At 36.5% G+C, this 24,399-nt stretch overlaps 1 protein-coding gene across 7 annotated transcripts in view; it reads left to right on the top strand.

Moving 5' to 3' along the window:
* TAFA5 (TAFA chemokine like family member 5) overlaps positions 1 to 24,399 on the top strand; it is a 415,042-nt gene that overhangs the window by 358,658 nt on the left and 31,985 nt on the right. For 3 of the 7 annotated variants that reach the window (XM_071803407.1, XM_071803408.1, XM_071803410.1), the window contains one exon: positions 250 to 6,907. The exons of the other annotated variants lie outside the window; for them this stretch is intronic. In XM_071803407.1, coding sequence (XP_071659508.1) covers positions 250 to 420 — 171 coding nt within the window. In that variant the 3' untranslated portion in view covers positions 421 to 6,907. Of the gene's footprint in view, positions 1 to 249; positions 6,908 to 24,399 lie in introns of those variants that run through there. 7 annotated transcript variants of the gene reach the window in all.

The following is a 24,399-nucleotide window of genomic DNA, read 5'->3' as shown; positions in this document are numbered from 1 at the left end:
ATAGTTTGAGAAGGGACTAATCAAGATTGTGACAAGAAACCTGGTTAGGAGTGTAAAGTAATGAAATTAGAGTGTTATTGTTCATGTTTTCAGACTGATTTTTATTTATCAATTTTGTACATATCACACGTTTCTAAAGTTCAGAGTTGTCACAGCTTTGCTGACAACACAATGCACTGGAAAGATATAATAGTGCTCCCAATAGTATTAATAATTCCTACCTTTTTTTTTTTTTTCTTTTTTTTTTAGAAAGATGCCCTTGCCCAGGCACAGCCTACTCACAAACCATGTACAGATTGTGAAATTTTTGTTAGCATCAGCAAGACTGAAGACATACTGTACTGTATTGACTACAGCATCAGCTATGACTTGGTACAAGTTCTAAGTTCTCAGCATGCTGTATTAACCAAATTGCATTGAATTCTCTGTACATTAGTTCAAGATAGCCCCCTAATTCCATATTCAAAGAGGAAGATGTTCCCAAATAAACCATCTGATAGGGCTTTTCAATTATACTTTTGTGCCTACTTACAAATGCAGATGTAGACAATTATTACATTAGGAACATAGACATTTGTCTGTAACCACATACTTCTGTTAATGAGAACATCTTCTGTAGACTTGAGAGGCTCAGGAGTTAGCCAGCCTCTTCACAGCTGGATCTGGCCTATGCTGTGTTCCAACCTTAGAAGACTTGACTCTTATGCATGGCAGATGCTTCCAGGGCAGCCAACAAGTGAGCAGAAGTGATCATGGACTTCACATGACATTTTCTTAAAAGTGTGGAAGCATAAAACGAAGATGGGAATCGAGTGCACCTTCAGTAAGTTTGCAGATAACACCATGTTAGGTTGGGAGTGTTGATCTGCTTGAGGGTAGGAAGGCTTGACAGAGGGATCTGGACAGGCTGGATCGGTGGGCCAGGGCCAACTGTACAAGGTTCAACAAGGTCAAATGCCAGGTCCTGCACTTGGGTCACAACAACCTCAGGCAGTGCTACAGGCTTGGGGAAAAGTGGCTAGAAAGCTGCCTGGGGGAAAAGAATTCTGAGAGTATTGGTCAACAGCCAGGTGAATATGGGCTAACAGTATGCCAAGGTGGCCAGTAAAGCAAACAGCATTCTGACTTCTATCAGAAATAGTGTGGCAGCAGGACTAGGGAAGTGATCACCTCCCTGTCCTTCACACTGGTGAGGCCACACCTTGAATACTGCCTTCAGTTGTGGCCCTTCACTACAAGAAAGACATGTCCAAAGAAGAGCAATGAAGCTGGTGAGGGATCTGGAGCACAAGTCTTATGTGGAGTGGCTGAGGAAACTTGTGCTGTTTAGCCTGGAGAAAAGGAGACTGAGGGGAGACCTTATTACCCTATACAACTACCTGAAAAGAGGTTGTAGCATGAAGGGTGTTGGTCTCTTCTCCCAAATAACAAGACATAGGACAAGAGGAAATGGCCTTATGTTGCACCAGGGGAGGTTTAGATTGGATATTAGGAAAAAAATTCTTAACTGAAAGGGTTGTCAGACATTGGAACAGGCTGCCCAGGGAAGTGGTTGAGTCACCATTCCCTGGTGGTCTTTAAAGGACCCATAGATGTGGTGCTTAGGAACATGGTTTAGAAGTGGACTTGGCAGTGCTAGGTTAAAGGTTGGACTTGACGATCTTAAAGGTCTTTTCCAGCCTACATGATTCTCTGATTCTATAGTGTATGTTTCAGGAGAATATTCTGATTCAACTGCGCCTTTTAGCTCCAGGAATCTTCACATAGCTCTTATATATAACTGCCACCATTAGATGATATTCTTTCCTGCACCTGACCCCTACAGGGGACTCCATGGTGCAGGTGACAGGAGTAGGAACAGAACAGAGGGTTTGGAAAGGGGTAAAAAGTATAAATACATTAATACAGAAAGTATTACTGCATCTATATACATGCCAATGCCCTCCTAAAAGTGAAAGTTTCCTGGAAAATCTTAGGTCACCTTACTAGTGCTTAAAGCAATGGAAACCATCAGTATCATCTGCCAACTTACAGACAGGTTTCAGGTGAGATGTTATTGACTCAAAGAGAGACATCTAGTGTTGCTTCAAGTAAGCTCTTTCTGTAGATCCCCCTTGTTGTTTATCATGAACAGCATCTTAAACATTAGTAATCTCATTAACACTCTTAAGTCCCCGAAGATACCACAGCCATGATAAGGGTTAGGAGTTTTCCTCTACAGTGTGTGGCTTCAGTCTTTTGAGTTACATATTCATATAGGGCAGTGACTCCATGACCCCAGTCTGAGGAGCTGCTGCTTTTCCAATGCTCTCCCTCCTTGAGAGCCTGAGCAGACTGACTTACTTGACTTGGTTGCAGGACCACTTTTATCTTTCTGGGGAAGTGATTTATCTTTTACAGTCCTGTGGAAACAATCCCTGTAGAATTAGGAAAAACATGAAGAATGCAGAAAGCACAAGAGATACATAACTGATATGTGAAGTCCAACAGCTATAATTCTTTTCATAGAAAAGGTATTCTTGCTACTTTCTTGGCTCTGGTGAAGCTTTCTCTCACCTAGCGGTGGTGAGCAGTCAACTGTCAGCAATGGAGATCGTACTGCTGTTAACATTTTTTGATTTAAAAAGTTCAAAGTAACACACAATAAAGATGAAGGAGCCACCATTACCATAATTTTAGTAAAAATGTCAAAGTAGGAGGAAAGAATTTATCTTATAGGTCATTGATAAAGTTCAGTAATAAAGGTAAATAGGCAACAGTTTAAAGGGCCTAGGACTAGGTCTCACATTAATTCATGTGAGAAATTATACATTCACATTTAAATTAGTTTTTGTATACCTTTCACTTTTGTCCTTGAGAAAGTAGGTGAGGTATCAGAAACATGATTTCAAAACTTGTCTTCTAAAGAGAAAACCCCTAGTTACAAAGGAAAAGTGGTCAGAAAGAACTTGGTTTTGGCCAGTAATCCTCTGGTTTTCAGACTGATATGAGGATTAGATATTTACTTCGTATGTAACAATAATGCATAATAATAGTTCTTCACCTGAGAAATGTGTGGAATAGGGTGTGGGATCCCACACTTGATAGAGTGTGGAATATATGTATGGAAAAGGGGGGGACATAGCTGGGATGGAGATAGCAGCAGGGGAGGGAGCATGCTGGGATGGGTTCAGCTGAGTGCAAGAGGAAGGGAGGCAGATAGTAAAACAAACAGAAAAATCAGAATCTGCTCAACACCCAGTCCAGTGGCTGCCACTGCAATACTGGCAGCTGCAGCAGCCCACAGGGAAGTGGTTTAGTATGAAGTGTTTCTCCTCTTTTTGATTTCAAAAGTACTTCGCAAAGATTAGGAGCTGAAGGTCTGAGTGATTTAGCTGCACATTCCTGAATCTGAGTGGTCATTTTTGGTACAGTTGCTTCATTCTTTTTGGAAGCTTAAAAATGCATATTTTTTTGCATTCAGGTTTTCTGAAATACAAACAGGAATTTCCCTAGCTTGCTGTGAAGCAGAGGGATGCCTAGGGTAAAGGATGTGGACAAAGGAAAAAGTGAAGAGGCAAGGACCTGGTGTGTGATAGGCTGCTGCCACAGTAGGTCTATGTAAATAAAGATCTGCAAGTTAAAGAGTCTGTCAACTGTTATTTCTCTGTAGGACTTTGCAGAGCAGTGTTTTTAAAAACTTAACATGTTGTTGGTTGGACCTCTAAAGACCTGAAGTGGATCTGAATTGTCTGTTTTGAAAAACAGACATGGATGGACATACTGTAATTTCAAAACATATACCTGTTTCTATTAGCGGAGTTGTCCACTTCACTTTCTGTAGGTGAAGACCACAGGTGCTTTTGCAGCCTCAATAAGGACTTCACTGTTTGATTTATCAGTTTTCAAGTGGACATTGAGTAAAATGGTTCAACTGAAGCGAACATCTGTCAGTTGCGTATTAGGCTGACCTTTCATTTTTAGGCTCTAGCTGAGCTAAAATGGGTTATACTTGTTGCTCCTTTGTGCAAGCACACTGTGAATATAATTGTAACATGATTTTGTTTTACATCAACAGTTGGCATCCATCAGAATAAATGTAAGACTTCAGCAGATTTTTATTATTTTCTTGTTCAGATTAAAAAAAAATCCCAGTCAAAAAATAACTAAACAACAAATAAACTGAAATTTAATATGGGTCATGAATAATCAACAGCAGTTGTTTTAGAACCTCCTGCATGTCAATATGCATAAGTGTATGTTTTTCCTCAGCTTTAATATGTTGTTCCTTGTTTGAATTTCCACTGTTCAATTTGGTGATGGAAACCAAGAAATGTGAAAAATGCCAAGGGAGGTGATGCTGTAGTCCAGGTTATTTATCTTGGACCCTCCAGGAACAATGAATTACTGTCTGATGGAGTTAATTTCTTGTTCTGGGTCCTGGGCTAAGAGACTATTTGAACTGCTCAGCATCATATTTCCATCTTCTCCCTTTTAATGTTCTATGCTAACATGCTGGAATGACACTCATTGACTTCTCATTAAATACGAAAGAGAAGAAATATGCTGTTTTATTTATTGCACCAAATGTAGAAAAAAAATAGTGCTTTCATCTTCATGGTGTGAAAGATGTTGGGGAATTTTATATCACTGCAGATGTTAGCAGATTTATGCCATGTAAATTGGATATGTTAATGATGTTCCAAAATGTTCTAATCAGTGTTTATTCTGTCATATTTTATTTATATTTGTTTTTCAAAATATATGTGCATGTGATACAGGAAACTTGAAAATCATAATAAAGCAACCAGATTGAAATATAGGTTTCAAGTTAACTACAGAGATATATGTTTTAATTAAAATAGTTGGTAAACATGTATTATGAATGCTCAGAGGAGTTCTTCTAGTTTGTTTAGCAAAGTAGTGTTTTAAAATATTTCTTCTGCAATTGTAACATAAGTCTTTTTCAGCATAAACTGGATAGTGTGCTTGCTGATGATCCAGGAAAAATGCATTGATGTACTTTAAAATATCTGAGAATTAATATTTACAATTTTTTATTCCAACTTCCAAGCACTCTCTTGGAAAGTTTTCAAAATGTTTTAGGATATAAATATAAAGTTGTATAGATGTATTGGAAGGAATATGAATGATAGATATTAGGTTGCTATCTAGGAGTTAAACACTCTGTTTTCCATTTCTTTCCAGATTGTGGCTGACCATGAAAAAATTTTGCAGGTTTTTTGGGGAGTTAGATGGAATTTAGGTAAGGTGTAATGGATCATAGAGAGGCTTAGACAGAAGAAAGACAGGATTCTCCTCAGAACACATGCTTCCCTGTGTATCAGTGTCAATGCACACACATTGATATTTAATATAACAACACAGGGAAAGTTGAGATCAAACTGAGAAATGAATAGAGAGTATAAGTGCTTCCAGGACTAGGTAAAGCTAGATATTAGATGATGTAAAAATAGTGCCTGGAGTAAAGTATCTAAATATTACTTTAGGCATAATTTAATTTAGCCTACTATTAATATGATCATAGTTATTCCTAGAAAGGGAAATAATTCTGTCTGTGTTCTGAATATTATTGCACAGTTATGCCTTTGAGTCTCTTCCATAGGCACTGTACCACAGTAAGCCCAAGTGACAGAGAATTCATGTACTGAACTTGCTAGTAAGTTGTTTATGTCATTCTGAAATATTTTTTTTTAAAAAGAAGCAATCACTGAAGACTGGAATATTGTTCAGGATTTGTGTACTTAGCTCTCACGCAAAAGTACAGGGTATATTTTTTGTGACATTTGAACAACAAAAAGACATAATCTCTTGCTTTTTATTTAATAGGCGAGTATGCTACACATTACAGAACAGCTTGAATTGTATTCTGTTTTGTGTGAAAGAAATGATTTTCAGTTTGCCTCCTCACATATGCTCTTCTATCAAGCTTTTTTCTGTTTTTTGGGGTTTGTGTGTGTGTGTGTGTAATTGTTTTAATTTTCTTTTCTTTCTTTTTAATCTGTATCAAGTGCTTGTTGTAATTCTTTGCTTAAAGATTGTCTACATAACTGTAATTGATTAAATATTTTCTTTTTTTAATGTACAAATTAATTTACTGAATGTTAATGTATTTAACTTGTTCAAGTCCCTGAGTGATAACAGGATTTATGGTGCAGACCCTACAGATGTGTTTTATAGTCTGTTAAACCATGATCCCACTGAAATCAATAGAAGTCTTTCGGTTCACTTCAATCAAGTCAGAACTTCACCTCAGTTTGAAGAGCAGCACAATCCACACAGTGTCATGTGGCATTTGTCTCTGTGAGGCAACTGAAGATGTGATATTAAAATTAAATATATCAACAAGGGTATTTAAGGAGTAAAACCGATGAGGAGATGGATTAGCTGAAACCTAAATGTGGTCGCAGAAAATAGGCTAAAGCAGAACATAGCAAAACTGAAGAAGCTATTTAAAAGTCTTGCTAACTCATGTTTTTTTTTTTTTCTTCTGCAAGTTTGATGGAAAAGTTATGGCCATCTTTGGGTCTCTCTTGAGCTAACACTACAGGCACTTGCTCAGCAGATAACCTCTGCAGAAAGTGACTTTGAAAATATGTCAAAGGTAATATTTGTGCAAGGATGAACAGAACGGTTTCTCAAGTGAATGAGAAACAAACAATTTTCTCTGAAGATCAGACCATTTGTTTCCACTATTTTGTTTCATACAAAAATATTTTTCTTACTGACTCACGAAGGATACTGTATTATTTTGAATTTTTTGGATGTCCTCTTTATTTTTTGTTTTTGCCAGTCTGGACTTCTTTCATTACATCAAAAGACAGCTTTGAACTTTTTTAATTGAGAGTTTTCATTATAATCGTCATTCGTCGTAACAGTAGTGAAGGGTAATGCAAATAAATGTCTTTAATAAGGCTCTTTGGGTTTTTTTGTTAACCAAACAGATTCTTGTCTTGTATTATTTACTGCTGTACCCGTGCTTCACAGTTGTCTTCTGTACAACAGGAAATGAAAAATCACATCTCCTATTGTGGGAAAGTGGTTTAAGAACACTTGAGAGAGAACACAAAAATATTAAAAGATCCAGGCTACTGGCATAAGAAGTGCATGATCTCAATGCTTTCTCTAGAATTCCAGACAATTTTGTTTGATCATTTCACCTTTTAGGATTTATTTGAATACTTAATTCCCTAAGAAAGAATAGTAATATAGAGAGATTTTGTTCATGATTTCTGATCTTCTCAAACTGAGGTTGGTTTTAATTTAACATGTGACTCTATCCATGTGCTCAGGCACTGAACCAAACCTTTAAGAGCCTGGGCTTTGGTAGGACCTAGAATTATGTGCTGTATTCTATGATTCTTTGATTGTTCTTCTGCTTGATAATAAATGAAATTTATAGGGGTGTTGATAAGTACAGTTTCTAGCAAACAGACAAATATCAAGTTCCAATTATCTAGCTTCCATTTCCAGTTGCCACTGTTGTGTTTGGTAGATATTTAGTATGTTTTCCTATTCTATTGGCCAAGCAGAAATCAAATAAGCAATGAACTGAAGTCTGCAAAATATAAACTGCAGTCTTGTACATGAGAACAAAAACTTGGATGTTTGTTCTTCACAACTTTTAGTTCGAAAACCACAAAACTTATTTTCCTTGTAATGCAACTGAATTTACACAGTAGCAATAATTAGTTTTCTAATACACCTTGGATACCTTTCTTTCTGTATATCAGTCAGGAGTTTCACTCCAGATTTTGAAATTGACTAAGGTATCACAATTGCAAAGGCAATGTAAGTGTTTAGAGCACTGTGTTTTATTACTGCAGAGCACAGAATTTGGGGAATTGATCATTTTTCTTCTCTCCCCCTTGTGGTTCTGCTTTTGTCAGGTCAGCTTGCTGCACACAGAGACTGATTGATCTCTCGCCGTGTGGAGATGGCAGGTGCTTGTTAGGCCCCCAGTGGGACTTACTTCAGTCTGCCGTGATTTCTCTTTCTTCATACAGTATTGTTAATAGGCTCCATCTTTTGGTCTCTCAATCTTTAACCAGCAAACAGAATTTAACCTGTTAAATACTTCCAGCATTACATGTTTTAATTATGCTACTTTGGTGCATGTTCACAGATACCTGGACTTTAAAAGTGAAGGAGTGATTGCCAAAAGATAGAAGATTTTGTCTTTTCAATTATCTGTAGTCCATATCCTACTACCTTTAAACAAAAATGAAGCCTGAATAGACATGATTTTAATTCAAAATATTGCCTTCCCAAATGATGAAATTACAATGGATGGCAATTTTTGAAGGACTGTAGAGTCATGAATAAGTGAATAGACTCTTTAACAAAAAATAAATTTGTCTTCATTTAGGCGATTTTGCAAAAATGTGTTTAAATCATGGATCTGTTCATGAAATAGAGATTTATAATGCCAATCTTCTTCACTTACGGTACTGGTGAATTAGCCTCATATTTTCTCTGAATCATTCACTGAATTTATCTACCCTCTAATATTAGAAGCACTGGTTATCTGTTGTCTGCAGATCATTAGTTTGCAAAAGACCTTCAAAAAACCAACAATGCTCTAAAAATAAATTTTAGGAAAACTTACAAAATTTATTCTAAAACATCAAGCGATGAAACTCAGAAGTAATACTAGATAAATGCTTCTAATAGTCTTCATTTAGAATATTTCACTATACTCCTAGGGCAAACTTCTCTATTGTCAACTGCCATTCATGGAATCTTATTTTACTTTTGTTTGCTGGACATGAAAATGCATGATAAAAACGGTATAAGCCTTTACAGGCTGTGACTGAGTCACTTCCCCATTAATCTTTTCCTTTGATAAGATATGTTGGACTCTCTGAATTACTCAGAGAGTCTCTTATCATTCCTTTAGTTATTTTCTCAAATATCTGAAACCCCTCCATTTTATCAGAGCTCTCCTAGATGACAGTTTTACCAGTACTGAACAGACTGTTCCAAAATCAGTTGTATCTTGGACAGCAGTGACTCAGTAGTGAAGGTCCTCCCTTTATATGCACATTAGATAAATCTCTTACAGGAAGGTTGTATTCAGCACATTCACAGTCTCGCAGCACTTTGCACTCTTATTTTAGCCCAGAATCAAGTATGCAACCATGTAAGAATGCCATTCATTCTTTTTTTCATGTAGATATAAACTTATTTTTGACCACACAATTTTTTTTTCCTATTCACACTTTACCAAGCAATTACAATCAGTCTGTAGCAGGGATCAGACTTGCTCATTTACCTGCTCATATTATTTTTGTTACTGTATATTTTATAGGAGATGATGTGAGGTGTTTATTGTGTTGCAAGTTACTTAGGTATAGGTTAAAAATCATAGGGCCAAGAAGTGACCTATTTGCAAGAGAAAGAAGCACAGAAGCACAGTCAGTGAAGGTAATTTGATAGACAGTCTTAATAAGTTTGGCTTTTTTTGGACATTTGTAACTTTTTAAAATCCAGATTGCATTCAAGTAAGCACAATTTCCAAACTGAAGATTATCAGCATTTTGATTGAATTAAGAATTCCTTTGCATTCACAGAGAAAATGTAAATGCTATTAATTTAAAGTTCATATAAAATGTATCTTTCTTTGTGATCTTCCAGTTTAACACCAGACTGAGCAGGAACACAGTTAAGTGGGGCTTTCTGTTTAAACTACTTTAAAATCTCATGTTTTCTACTTTTTAGAAGCTGGTGGGAGAAACTTCTTTCTTTGTAATACTAAAAACCGTATTATGACTTTTAGTAACTAAGAATGTGAGAGAATAATTATGATGGGATGTTGGCTGCTAATAATTTCTCCGTGAAGCTGTTAGGTATCATTTATTTGTATAAAAGCATGGCGCTGCTTCATATAACAAGTAGGAAGATTCCAGTTCTAAAAGTAGATTCTTTACTAAAATTATAGGTTTAGGTTTTCTTCTTTTAAATTTAAAGAACAGTTTTGTAGACTTCTAAATTAAAACTGATAAAGTAGTTAAAATTCCATTTTGCTGTTAGAGTATCTCCAGCCTTCAGCATAATTTTACAAAAGAACACAGGCTGCTTTTCTTTTGTGGAAAGAAATAGAAAAACTCATAGAATGTTAGTCCATAAGAGATGTTTTCTACATGCTTAAAATGTTGCAGTAAAAGTAGTGGAAAAGCTATACAGAGTCCTTGAGGACTGCGTAGGGACTCTTGACAGTCCTACACTTATTCATCCTGATTTTATTATAGGAAAGTCTGTTCCTTTAGATAGCTATCCATGACTATGAAAAAGGCAATAAAAGGAGTAAGTTAGTCTACCGAATCAGAAGTTAGACTGTGTAAAATATTCGAGTTGCAGTTAAGATATAAGGAATTGAAAGACCTCATCAATGGGGCTGTACATTTCATGGGGATCAGTCTCACTTTTGAGAAGAGGTATGAACAGGAGGAAGCATTTCTCTCACCCTACTTAGAGTGTTTATCATCAAAGTATGACATTTGCAAGGTCTGCCCATCTATGTAGACTCTCAGATTTATACCAATGAAGGGCAGAGTCACAAACATTGTTACTGTTATTTCTATCCACTTATGTGCATAGAACCACTGTGTTAGATTTCTACGCTTAAGGTCACTCATGAAACTGAAATTCACCATTCTGTTCATTGACCCAAAATATCCAGAATAACAACCACTCCTGCATCCTTTAAGCACACTGGGTTTCTCCTCTTTCTTTCAGAGTGAGTAACATTTTGAATGTTACTACAGATTTGCAAATATGTGGTGCTGAACAGAAACACGGGCATTCAAATATAGAAATATTGATATTCTTCAAAAAGTCAGATGTCTCAGACAATGGCACACAGCAATATAAATCCTACTAAGCCAAATGTGATGTCTTGTTTTAATTCATGCTGCTGCCCATGGGAACTGGCCTGGATGAGGGCTAATTAAAATTAAGTAAATTCCTAGGAATCTAGTCCTTTTTTTTTCATCTATTAAAATAAAACGAATGAGCCTGGATTCTCTTTCTTATGGTTTGTGTCATTTTTAAGGTATCTGAGCTGTACTTTCCAAACTTGTGCTGTTAGTGGGATTTCTGTGTGCCAGCTTGGTGACTCCATAGTACCTTAAATTCCTATAACAGAAATTACATTAAAAAGGGAACAGAATGATCTCTGTTCAGGCTAATGTGGATACATTTTTCGTGAATTCTCAAAATTTTATTTTCTTAGCTTAGTTATTTCTATTTAACTAGCCTCAACTGCATGTCAAATACAAACCTAGTACTGATCAATTAAAAGAAATATCACTATTGTGATTTAATGATAGATCATTTAAGAAGTAATGCATTAGTATTCTCATATTGGAGAGGCTGTTGTAGCAATAAAAGGAAAAAAAAATCTGGATCATACAAATGGGTCAATCTCCAGTGACCTTACACTCTGTTACAGCGTTAAGCTAGTTTTCTCACTTTTAGCAAACAGAATAAAGGATAATATTCTTCCCTTTCATTTCCAAGTTGTTGTTGTGGCTTTTAAAAAATGTTTTGTTTTCCTTGAATTAGTAAAGATTTAATTAATTTGTTAATTGTGTTCTTTATTTTTATAAAAATATAAGTTTTGAGAGTGGTGGGTGTTAAAAAAAGAGGGAATTCAACATTTAGGATGAAAAAAAACCTACCCAAATTTGATTGATCAAGTTGACATTTATCCAAGTGCCAATTTGGGATAATATAGGATAGAAAACATTGCTGCTACATTCCAAAAAGCTATTTACAGTAATTGTACAACATTAGTATCAATTTTCCATAGAACGGTATTTCTTACTATCATTTAAAATGCATAAATGGTAAGCAATTGAAAGAAATGAAGGTATACATAACTCTTCTTTCACTAGCAGACTTTTTAAATACAAGCCCTTTTATTTTATGCTAGACAAGGAGATGCACTGGAAGTGCTTAGCTCAGTAAATAAAGAGGGATAATCTTCTACAGGAAAGTAAATCTTGCTTGAAGGTATAATCAGTACTGTACTGCTAGTGCAAATCCAGCTTATGTACAACAATATAGGAATCAAGTCAGCTCACTGTGCTTTCACATTCAAGACTACTTTCAGCAACAAAAGGCACTGCACTTAATAATTTTAACCTCCTAATCTTTTGAGTCTACCTCAGAAATGACAGATACATTCCCATTTACCAAAACACGCAAGCTGTCAGGCAGTAAGTGTACTTAACGTGCTACACTGTATGAAGTGCCATCAAGACATATCTGTATAGCAGAACACACATATTCTTTTCAGTACTGAGAATCTTGATTTCATCTGAGGCAGCAAGATTTTATTCTGGCAAAATTAGAATGCGAAGTCACATGATTTCCATGCCCTTTGAGCAATGTGTGGTCAGGAATTGTTGACTGTGTTAATTTTAAAGCTTAAGAGTAGTATTAAGTACTTCTTATCTAACATTGGGAGTGCTTTCACAAAGGAGAAAAAAATATGTGATTCTAGTCTAATTTTGAGAAAGTTAATTCAGTCATCACTGCTGAAATTAACAGAACCAATACAATTTTACAAATTTTGGTAACACCCTTGAAAGTTAATGGAGTTTATCGTTTAAAGTTTAATTCCTGATAAAATAGTTCTGTCTCACCTACTTACACTGTTTGTGTTATAATATGCATATCCAGACTACAGAAAGAGCTTCATGGTATATGTTTCTTATTGTGAACAGGAGTCACCATTAGAAGATCAAAATTTGCCAAAATTTTCAAATGCAGCAGCATACCATAATTATTTTTCTATTGTAGGCATGGAAGTGGATTGGAAGTGTTGGCAAATTAAGATTTTTTTAATGGTGCCTGCTTAAGTAACAGCCTTTCAATTATATGCACTAGCAAAAAGCTGCTGATATCCTGTTCTAGCAACCCAGGTATAAAAGAACATTTTGAAGTGCCACATGAAATAAGATAGTGGTGAAAAATAAGCTAGAAAATATGCTTAAGGAATCACTTTCCTATCATTACCGTGTACAGTTTCTACAGGAAGAACTAAGGGCTGGCATCTGTTTTCTAGCTCACTTCTGTGCACTGCAAGCTTAGTACTGTTGTTTGCCTACAGCTATTTTTGCACTTATTAAGAGACAGTCAATCATGCAGCTCCTAAAGAAAAGAAAATTATTTGGTGGCTGCATTTACTTAGGTGGCTCTCCAAATGTCCAAATTATAGTTCTTATCTGCAAGGTGGAATAAAAATTGAACTTCCTACATTTCTCCTAATCAGAGGTATTATTTTTTTAAATCTAACTACATACCATTAATAACTCTTCATAACTTCACAGCTTGACTCACGAGAAAGAGAAGGTTTGGTTTTAGATAATCAGCTGCATTGTTGTTTAAAAATTCCTGGAATCATATCTAGATTTGCTTCATCAGTATTCATCCAGCAACAGCTTCTCTCAGATACAGACTGATGTAAATTGTTTCCAGGAAACCTATCCTGGCTCCACTGAATTTTTGCTTTTGCATTTGTTCTTCTTCCTGAATAGAGCACTCAAGAGTTTAGAAGGTGATATATCTTTTCAGTATTTTTCATTTGGAAAGTAATTTTTGAGAACATTATTACATGACTGTTTGGTCACAGAATTTCAGACTTTTTATTTTCTGCTAAGAATAGTTAGCCACGCAGTTATCCATACCCAATGTAAGGCTATATACTGACTTTGATCTCCAGTCACCTCTATGAACCACAAGTTGAACAAACCTCATATGGAAGATGTTTTGTATTTCTTAAATTATATTGTCTCAGTACCGATTCTTAAAAAAAAAAAATAAAAAATCTGTTTACATTGAACTCAAACCAGGCCCAAACACCTTTATTGTGGGAAAGGCAAGAGAGGTGGATTAGCATTTAAAATGCTCAATACTGTTTTCTTACAGTATAAGTGCAGTTCCATGAATTCCTGGACTTCAAAATCAGAATTTCTCTGCTTGGTTCTCAGCTTACTAGAGTCATAGAGAAGGCTCCTCAAGAGCTGAGATATCAGGAAAGACTGACACTTTCATTTAAAAAGCTCATCAAGCTGCCGTTCAGTGTGATAGTTTCTTTCTAAACATTCTGGGGTTTGTTTTCAAATGTGAATCAGAAAGAAGTGCAATTCTGAACTCAGCATGGTTAAATTGTTTAATTAAATATGATAAGAGGTTTTAGTTTTCAGTTGTTGACTAGACTCCTGTAGAGTGATAAAGGCATGGTTTAATTGCACATTAGGCGAGTTGGGGATAAAAAAGACAGACATGGAACAGAACTCATTGAAGTGTAGTCATCAAGAATCCCATTAAAATTCTATGGCTAGATGCAGACCCTAGCACTGCCCTTATAAAAAACTGTAGGTTTCCAGGTACAAGTCAAAGGCGTTTTGTTATTGATGCTTCAATATCTATTCCAAACAAAGAGAAAAGGATGTTGGAAAAAGAGTTGCTGTTTTGAAGTAACAGCAACATCTACTGCCCACATCATTGCATCGGCTGTGGGTGTGGGTGCCAGATGGGCAGCCTCAGGATGCAGCTGGCATTCATGCCCTAGTATACTTATCAGAAGTAAAAGTGCAAACCCTAATCTTACTCTAAATTGGTCCTATCAATCCCTTTTGGTCCAAGTAAAATGATTGACTGTCCTATGTTCTCTCTGCAAAGGAACATAGCAATAGTAGATGTCAACAGCCTTTCTCTGTGGCACCAAGTTATGTTCCTATGCTTTAAAAAATGAAAAGAAAAAAAATAAGGTAAAAATACACTTAACTGGTCAGTGCTGTTCAGGTAGAAACAATATCAGACAAGTGCTTACATGGATTGCTTGAGGACAGGCTTGTAAGAAAAATAGTAGTACAGTTCATACACATGATTGAAGCAAGAATGTTCTACAGGAAAAAGTAATTTAGTGAAAATGTTAATGGTAATTTTTAAAAAAGAATTGCAGTGTCTTGAAATCAAGGAGGAAGTTGAGGAGTTTTTGGAAATAGAAATATCTGTACACAGATGTCTGCACAGGTCTTATGTACCTAAACTATTTCTAAGTAAGCATATAAACCAGGAATTTTTGTGTTTGAGTTTTGGATTTTTGGGGGGTTGGGTAGGTTTTTCTTGTTTGTGCTTTTGTTGTTGTTGTTGTTTTGTTTTGCTTTTTGTTTTTAGTTTGAGAATGCAATATATGGTTTAGCAGGAATATTGTTTAATATCCAGTAAGATCCTCAAACACTGTCCTTTTCTTCTAGTTAGGGTTTGGTGGGTTTGTTTTTGTTTTGTTTTGTTTTTTCTTAAAGATTTCTATTTTTTAAGTGTAAAGTCCTTCTGTTAAGTTGCTTCCAGAAAATATTTAAGGCCTCATACAAATTCTGTAATATGCTGTGACATTTATTATGTTGACTACTTTGTCCATCAATAATATTCTACCAAGGACAGTAAAAATACTAAAACAAATGCACAGCCCTTCTCCATCACTGTGGTAATCAAGCCCAGCAAAGTGACCCCTGAGAATGCCTTACTTACCCCAGGAACTAGTTTGGTTCCCAGCAGCCTTAAAAAATTAGGATGAGAAGGCGACAAAAAGGTGGCGGAAAGCATGACTTACAACAACTGGTCTGTCTCAACAGTCTGTTTTTGCTGTTATATAGTGTATATTGCAGAAGCTGACCTCTTTTCCAAGGCAGTCACACCTCTGGAGAAGTCTTTTTTTGAAAGGGTTATTGAAGGCCACTGGCTGAGTAGATGGAGAAATGAACGAGAATTTCAGAACTTGGCCTCGTGGAATGGTCTGTGTAACAATTACTTTTATTACAAAGATTTGGGAACAAGAGCTCCAGAAGGAGTCTAACGTAATAGGATTCCACCATAAGATCCTGCCTTATAACAGCACTTCCTTTTATGAGTAGCACAGAATTTCCCACTCGAGAGGTAAGTATTTAGGACCTGTTTGATTCACAACTAGCTCTTCTTTTTTTTTTTTTTTTTTTAAATACATATACAGATATATATATATAAAGGTCCACTTAGCCCATTTGAAACTTTAACAAACATAGCTATATCTTTATTCTTCAATTTTTGGAAGTGACCTCAGAATTCATACAGTTTTATAACACAGTCTATACTTTAATTACAAGTGAGTTTCATGTTTTGATTTTAATGTCAAATCTGTCATTGGACTTTAAACTGCCAATGGCAACACAAACATTACTCAATAACTTGTGCATATGATAAAAACAACCCCTTTTTCTACATTTACTCCAGAAAAAAACCCCTAAATATACTGACTTCAGTTCTGTTCTGTTTTTTCTGAAAGCTGCCATTACATGAACTCTCAAAACTGCTGAAAGGATGGTGGGAAATGTTTGTACAAAACAAACTATAAAATCAAACCTAACATAAGTGGTTTGTGTGAAAAATTCAAGGCAGATTAAAGGTAGTGAGTATGAATGGTTTTATCAAAAGTGAATGTTTACCACATAGCATTTATAAAATATTCCAGAAATACCTTTAACATATTGTGACTAGCAGTAAAACTTTTTGAGACAGTGGATAAGATGAGACTAATGTAAGATAGAAAATAAAGAACACACTTTAGAGAAGGGGAAGGTTGCCAGTTGGGGGAGCATTTCTGTTTTGGACACAATTGATCAAAGAGCTGGGCACCATCACAGCCATATTTAGTAGAGATTTAGCATCCACGTTCTCTTGACATGAGAAAGCGTAAGGGATTCAAAGCAAATTTTTGTGAACAAGCAAACATGTTCAGCATAAAGAAAACATCAAATACTCAGTCTGGGACTGGCCATGCCTGTGGAGAGAGATGTGTCCCCTTCTCACAGACATTAACTTGGTGAAATAGAGGGATGAATTGCCCTTTGAAGCAGTTTCACTCTTCCAATTGATTGTAGGGAAGGGATGACTTAAAGAATTAGATTAGCTGACTTCTTGGTGGCTATAATGACTTGAAGTGTTCAGGTTGTGAGGTTCAGCACTTGAAAATGCAGATTTGCAGCTAAGGAACAATAGCCCCATGCACCAGAACAGGCTGAGGGATGACTGGCTGGAAAATGGCTTTGCAGAATAAGCTCTGGGGGGTCCTGAGGGACAAGTTGTGCATGGACCAGCAGGGCTCCCCTGTGTTGAAGACGAGCAGCTTCCTAGGCAACACTAGACAGAGTGTCACCCGCAGGTAGGAGGGAGGTGCCTTCCTCTCTGCTAAGCACTGGCAGGGCACATCAGGAGTACTGTGTCCAGTGTGGTCTCCCCAATATGGGAGAGACACGGACTTAACTAGGGCAAGTCCAGCCAAGGACCACAAAGATTATTAAGGGAGTGGAGCATCTGTCATATAAGAAGAAGCTGAGAAAGCTTGGGATTATTTAGCATGGAGATGAGAAAGCTCAGGTGGATTTTATCCGTGTCTGTAAGTACTTGAGGGGGTGTTATAAAGAAGAGAGAGTCAGACTCTCCCCAGTGGTGTCTAGTGAAAGGAGAAGGGACAATAGACACAAATGGAAATACAGGAAATTCCACTTACACATAAAAAAACATTTTTTATTTTGAGGATGGCCAAACACAGTAGTGTTGTGGGGTTTCCATCTTTTGAGATATTCACAACCCAACTGAACACAGCCCTCGGCAACTTGCTCTACTTGCCCCTGTTCTAAGCAGAGGTGTTGGATTAGAGGAATTCCAGGTGTCTACACCAACCTCAGCCCCTCTGTGATACTGAGATTCTGTGATGCAGTCTATGTAAAAAAGGAGGAGGACGGGTAAATTTTTTAGCTGGCATTGGACATTTGGGTTTGTGCTGGTTTCTCTAACCACAGACATAAAAGTGAACTCAGTGTCCAGTTTGTTCCAAGGTATTTAGAAGTCAGATATCAAGAAAACTGTATTCAGTCAAGAAAAACGCTCATATATTCACTGTATTTTATTAACTATCATATACCTACTGTAATACCTTTTTCATGCTTAAAAATATGTAAGACATGCTCTATGCCCCAACTTGAAACAACTGAAAGACATCGGTATTTTAATAGTTAAAATACACAGACTGTTGATCTGATAATTGTTCCATGTAGTTTATATAAAGGCATAAGGTACATCCTCCTAATTTAACCAGACGTTAAAGGCTAGAGTTATTGTGAGCATACCCTAAAAAATTAAGGTGTATTCATTATGTAGATGCAAACATCTGTATTTATGTGCAAGTCCAGAGTTTGAATATATGAACGTGGTAACTGCATGCACTGTGTTACACTAGAGGGAAAAAGAGACAAAGGGGAGCCATGCAACTGTGGAATTCCCTCCAGGAATACTCTCTGATTCATCCGTCATATACTGAGGGCTTTTCAGAGGGTGCCAGCCCTCTGGAGAAGGGATGCTGGAGGAGGAGCTCAGCCACAGTTTGAAATGGTTCCAAGCTTGTTTATCACTGCTCAGCTCAGTTCTGCTAACCTCGACTGCCCTCCCCAGCTTTCCTGTGGCTCCTCATCTGCGAGAGTAGCTTTTTGTGTCATCTGCATCCCCACGTGTGGCCAGCCACAGCCTGGAGAGTATTTAATGTTTTCTTTATGCTGAACATATCTGATCAAATGACTTGTTGGTATAATCCCACTGTATTCAATGTAACTTGTTTTTAGCCCATTCTATCTTGTAGACATCAATGTAGCATCTAAAACCTAGTGAACAATAGCCACTCTTTTTGGAGGATCCAAATGTCGTGTCCATTTTATGCTCTGTTGCTACGCAGCAGAGGGAACTAATTTTAGTTAACCACGTCCAGCATCAGTGTTCTGCTGATATCGAGGCTGATATGCAAACAGAGAAAATGGAAAAGTGATGGTAATGTTGAACATAGTTAGAAATGAAAGCATATAGTGAAAACAAACAAACAAACAAAACCTCCAACAACAAAAACCCAAACAAACACCACCATGTTTTCCAAATGGAAAATAACATGTATTTTAAAGCATTCAGTAGGTGATTGTAAGCAAAAGAGAGAGAAACCCTTTGAAAATGTAATTGAGTCATTTGTAAGTCGTATTGCATTCTACTGAGAATAAACCAAGTAACTTAAAAAGATATGCAAGCATTACATACTTGGTGTTGTAGGTTGTTTATACTTTCAATTACAGTTGAGTGTCCTTCTTTTAGTATAACCAAAGACAGCAAACTCAGGCCAACAGTGGGATCTGTGTTTCCCAGCTATATTTTTAGTTGCATTTTAATTTTCAGTAGAACAGTTTCTTTAAATTGTCACCATAGCTCTTCAGGTAAACCAGAAGGGTTAATGCAATTCTATGTATATATATACACATACAGGACAGCCTATTTGTATCAAGTTGATATATATGTAACATGTATCATGCAACTGTGTCTTTTACATTTGCCAGTAGCACAGATTGCTGGGGAAAAGAGAAGGTGGGATGTGGAATGGTGGAAGGTATTTCCTTCAAAACTTCATACATCATCAGTTTCTGTGACTTATTATTCCTGATCTGCCTGTACAAGTCACTCTAGCTACTTTATGTGTATGATTGTAAAAGTAGAAGAATAAGTTAAGAGTAAAGGAAACAGTATCATTTTATTACATATTTTTAATGTGGCCTCTCAGCCAAAATCCTGAATTTCATTTAAGAAAGACATTAAAAGATGTGTTAAAACAAATGTCATTCCATTTTTTTTTTTCTTTTGAAGTGCTTTATAAGCAATAGTAGGAAACATTGTCGTTCCCCTCCCCCTGCCACTTCTTGGGTAAGGCATATTTTGAGGCTGTTCTCATTCAGAGAACGAGTTGCTGCTTTTGGCTTTGCTCCCGGACTACTGCATACTTGGTGGTGTGTGAGACATTGCTTCTTGGGGAAAAGGGAGGAGAGGGACTGAATCACAGCATTTAATTCTTAATGATTGTTCTGCGTGGTCAAGAGGACACAGAGCAGGCAATGCTTTTTATTCATTATTTACTGTTATAGCTATTGGCAGCCAGCCCTTTTAATTTAGTTATCAATACTCAATGCCTTTAATCTTTTACTTTAAAGCCAGTCCAAAATAAGTACTAGCCAATGAGCATCTGCTGCACAGAAGAATTGGTGGATAGACATGATTTAAGGCAGTGCTGCCAGGGTCCTACTAGTGTGAGTTCTGAGTAAGAGTTATTTGGTACTCTCTTGACGAATCTTCTTTCTTTATTAGAATAGTTGCTTTCCTGAAAAAATACCTGACAACTAATAATGTGTGGGAAAATTCATAGATGTGGCTAATAGATGAGCTTTTCAGATTATCCCATCCATCTCCATGTTGATATAGGACACTTTTCTAAAGTACGTTTGCAAAATCAAGCTTGGATTTCAGTATCCCATTGAGTGGGATTTCTACATTTCAGAGGTTACTGAATAACTAGAAAAGTGTCACTGACTGGGAAGTTTTTCTTTATGTTTCTTCTCTTTGTTTTCACACTATGGCTTCTAATTATGTCTCAGAGTACTGTATACTACAATTCTATTCTTGGGAATTTTACTATTGCAAACTGATACTATTCCTCCTTTTTATCACTTTTCCATGGTAGTTAGAGCACTGAGTTCTTTGGAATATTTAAGTGATTTAAGAAGTAAAGATCTAAGCATTTATTTGTAATCTCTTTTGTTCTCTGAAGAACTCCTTCCATTTTGCCAATCTGTTTCTAAGAATGGAGTTCCTTTATTTGAACACCATATTCCAAATAAAGTGGCTTCATAATCCTTTTTCTCTTCAGTGATTTACCTGCTAGATTGCAAAATTTACTGTTGTGGAAGTTCACTTGGTTAACAATGAATCCAAGACTTGGCGCATTTGTAGAACATGTGCACTGTGGAAGAACCTTTAGCCAACCACTTAATATGTATGCAGAGAAGAAAGAAGAGGCACACCATTGAATTTGTAATGCTGATTTCATCCTGGTCCTATGCGAGGACATGTAGGGAATGGCTCATTTGATCTGAGGTAGATGTCTACTTTGGAATGGGTTGAATAGCTCTCTGGATCCATGGATCATATGGACTAAGGCTTCGCTCCAGTGGTCCATGTATAGATATGTAATGCTATTAGAGCCTCAGGTACACCTGCCTAACCTCCATCTTCTTCTTCAGAAGAGTGACTCTGAAGTCCTCTGTCACGTGTGCCAGTCCCATGAGGTTGTCTCAGATACCATGAGAAGGTATTTTAAATGGAAAGGCAATAGACAACTGTGTTCAGACAGCTGATTGGAACTCCAGTATTTTAGTGACTAGACTAGGACCTTGCAACTCTGATTCATATGTAGATACCTAAATTTGGTATCTCAGTCTGTGAGTCAAATCTCATTCACCTCAATGTCTACAGCTGAATGAGAGGAATCTCATCACCAGATGAGGTGATATTTTGCTATCTGGACTGAAATACCTAGTAGGTACTGAGTAGAACAAGGGACATTTAGAGGAGAAAGATTTACCACCTGGCTTATTTTTTGTAGTCTTTTCCTTGATCACAATTTGCAGTTAAATAGGCTTTTAGTACATTGTGTTTATTACAGGTACTACTTGTTCTCTTTGTTGCTTATTTTGTAAAAAAAATACTCTACAGGTGAGGTCAAGCATAACAGCTGTGCCAGTTTAGTAGTATAATCTGGTATATAATTGTTCTCACATTGTCCCCTCTTTGTTCTTCAAAATCTCTTCACATTGAATGCATTTCTCTAATAGATTAAAGCCAGGCTTTTCACAGCAATTCGAATAACACTGTTGCAAAATAATTTTCTCTGACTTCCACCAGTATATTTATTTATGTGTCCATTTACTTTCTGACAGCTGATTTATTTTTCCCATGGTGAGTTCAGTACTGTCAGTTTGGAGCCCTAAAGAACTTAATAGCAGCTTCACTCAACATTTGCTATAATCAGAAAAGTAGTATCAACCACACCAAAGGGAAATTTAGGGATTCTCATTAAAATTCATCTGTTTGTTTCATGTCTAAAACATATCTTTACATTCCTCCTGGATCTTTCTGTCTGCAAACTGAAGAAGAAAACACAACACCAGTTTAGTACTAGATCACATTTGAAAAGTTATCTCCAAATCACAGAAATTAGGAAAAAGTGAAGTTCTCACTTGAGATCCTTTTCTAATTTCCATGGTTCAGTTGAATTTTCAAGGTATCTTGTCTGTTTTTTCCTTCGATCTACCTGGAGATTCCAGGATATTAACAGTGACCCCAGCATCATTGGGAGTATTTTAGCCATAAATTGAATCTTATGCCCTGGTTCCCACAGTGTAGCTGTTCTGTCCCAGATGACTGACTGATGATCAAAGACTCGGTCTAAGGAAACAGTTGTTTAAAATCTTGTGTAAAATGTCATTTAAACACATGCTCACAGATATATTCTTCAATTCACTTACAATATGTCTTTATATTTAACATGATTAAACAGACTTCCTGTGGTTCAGAATAGGATGCATCAGACAGCTACCTACTAGGGTAAAGAAAATAGTGGCGACTGTAGGTGAAGATGAAGATTAACAAATTAATTCTGCTGAAGTTTGTGTGCTTTTCCACTTCAGTCATTCTTTTCCAAGTATTTACTTTTTTTTTTTTTTTCCCTACATTCCTGTTTTAAATGTCACAAGTATCAAATGTGACCTCCAGCAGAACTTCTTTGACAGACTGTCGTTAGCTGATAGTCCCTCTTAGGAAGGGGGCCGCTAACTAGGCCTGTAAGTGTCACCATACAATTCTTTGTCAAGAAAGAGCTTTTGTACTATGTGCTTCTCAGATAGCTGTTTGTTGAGGTTTTTCCCATTCACAATTTAGCTAATTGGAATAATAATGCACAGCTTCTTTAAGAGCCATACTGACAGCATCAATTTTAAACTAAGGGTCTGCACTGATTTTCCCCTTTAAAGAATTTTTCAAATATTGCCTGTTACCCCTTTTAGAGAATTAAAGTGTACAATCAGGCTAAAACTTTCGCACACATTAAGCTCTTTTGTCATTCATGCTTATATACATCCGTGAATCTTCTGCAGCAGAAAATAAAATGATAGTACACTAAGAGAAGTTGTGGGAAACTATTTTTTTATAGATATACAAACATTTTCTTAGGAAAATAAAACTGGTTTAGATTATTTAAAATAAAAAGAATGTTGGACACAATAAGGTGTAACGGGGTTGTGACCTGTCAGCTTCAGTCTCTGTCACCTTGGTTGCTCTGATTGAAAGAACTTGTACATAATGCTGCAGTCGATGATGCCTTGGGAATCTCAGGGCTGCCACAGAGAGAGCGTGTAAATAACAGCTTCAGAGGCTGGCAGCAGCAATCGGTGGGTGTTCTGCAGCTAGGCATGCAGTTCAGTGGGGCCTGACCACCCTCTAGTTAGGGGTTGACTTTTTCCCATTAACAGAAAGGAGCATCCCTTGGCCTCCCGGGATTCCCAGGAACTGTACTAAAAACATCATGATCAAATCATCATGATCTCTCCTCCCCAAATGACTGCTTTCTGTCTGTGACAGACACCCTCATCACAGTGTCCTGGTCAAAATTGTCAGCTTTAAACAGCTGCCAATAAACAGCTCCTTTTTTAGTGCACTTCAAACAATAGTGTTTGTAAAGATAAGTATTTGTGAATCAAGTGCTGATTAAAGGCTAAGAGATATTTTTAATTAGGTAGCACTTTCTTCAGTAGTAGTAAGAGCCGGTATGGTTTGAAGTAGTTAGTATTTAATATGCTTCTTCACTGTGATAATTTCCCCCAAGTCAATTTTTGAAGGTAAAATAATCTCCCTTTGGCTTTATATAGCCAGCATTATAACTGTAGCCATTTAAAATTAAACTCTCTTATTGTCTATGTGTATGTGAAGTAGGTGATATTACACAAAAAGCACAGGCTTAAATTAGCTGGGAACAAATACATATTTAAGAGCTTAACAAGTCTGCGAGGAAAATAATGGTCTCGATAAACATTAGAATAGCTCACTTGCAAGCCTTTTTGTTTAGATGTGTTTTCCTACTTGCACTTTCACAGGAATGATGAAATGCACAAGGTAAAGAAATAAAGGCTGTTGTAATATCCCAGTAGAAGGGAAAAGTTTATTTTAGTCCCACTAATATGTATAGAAAGTCTTGAATTATTAGATTTGCTATAAATTAAAACATGCCATGCCTATTTAAAAAAAAAAAAAAAAGAAAAAGAAAAAGATTCTGTTAACTATGTTAAGATCTGTTATGCTACATAAATACAGCTATACCTATATAAGAGACATTTCTACGAACATCCTATCTGTATAGCTGATCATGAAATATAGACTCCTACTGTGTATATGTAATTTTGTCTGGACTTCTGTTACAGTCAGTAATTAAATAGCCGA

The sequence above is a fragment of the Patagioenas fasciata genome, chromosome 1, assembly GCF_037038585.1.
Source record: "Patagioenas fasciata isolate bPatFas1 chromosome 1, bPatFas1.hap1, whole genome shotgun sequence".
NCBI classification, from domain to species: domain Eukaryota; kingdom Metazoa; phylum Chordata; class Aves; order Columbiformes; family Columbidae; genus Patagioenas; species Patagioenas fasciata.
Note: the sequence above shows the minus strand (reverse complement) of the source record. Positions and strands in the feature narration are given on the sequence as shown.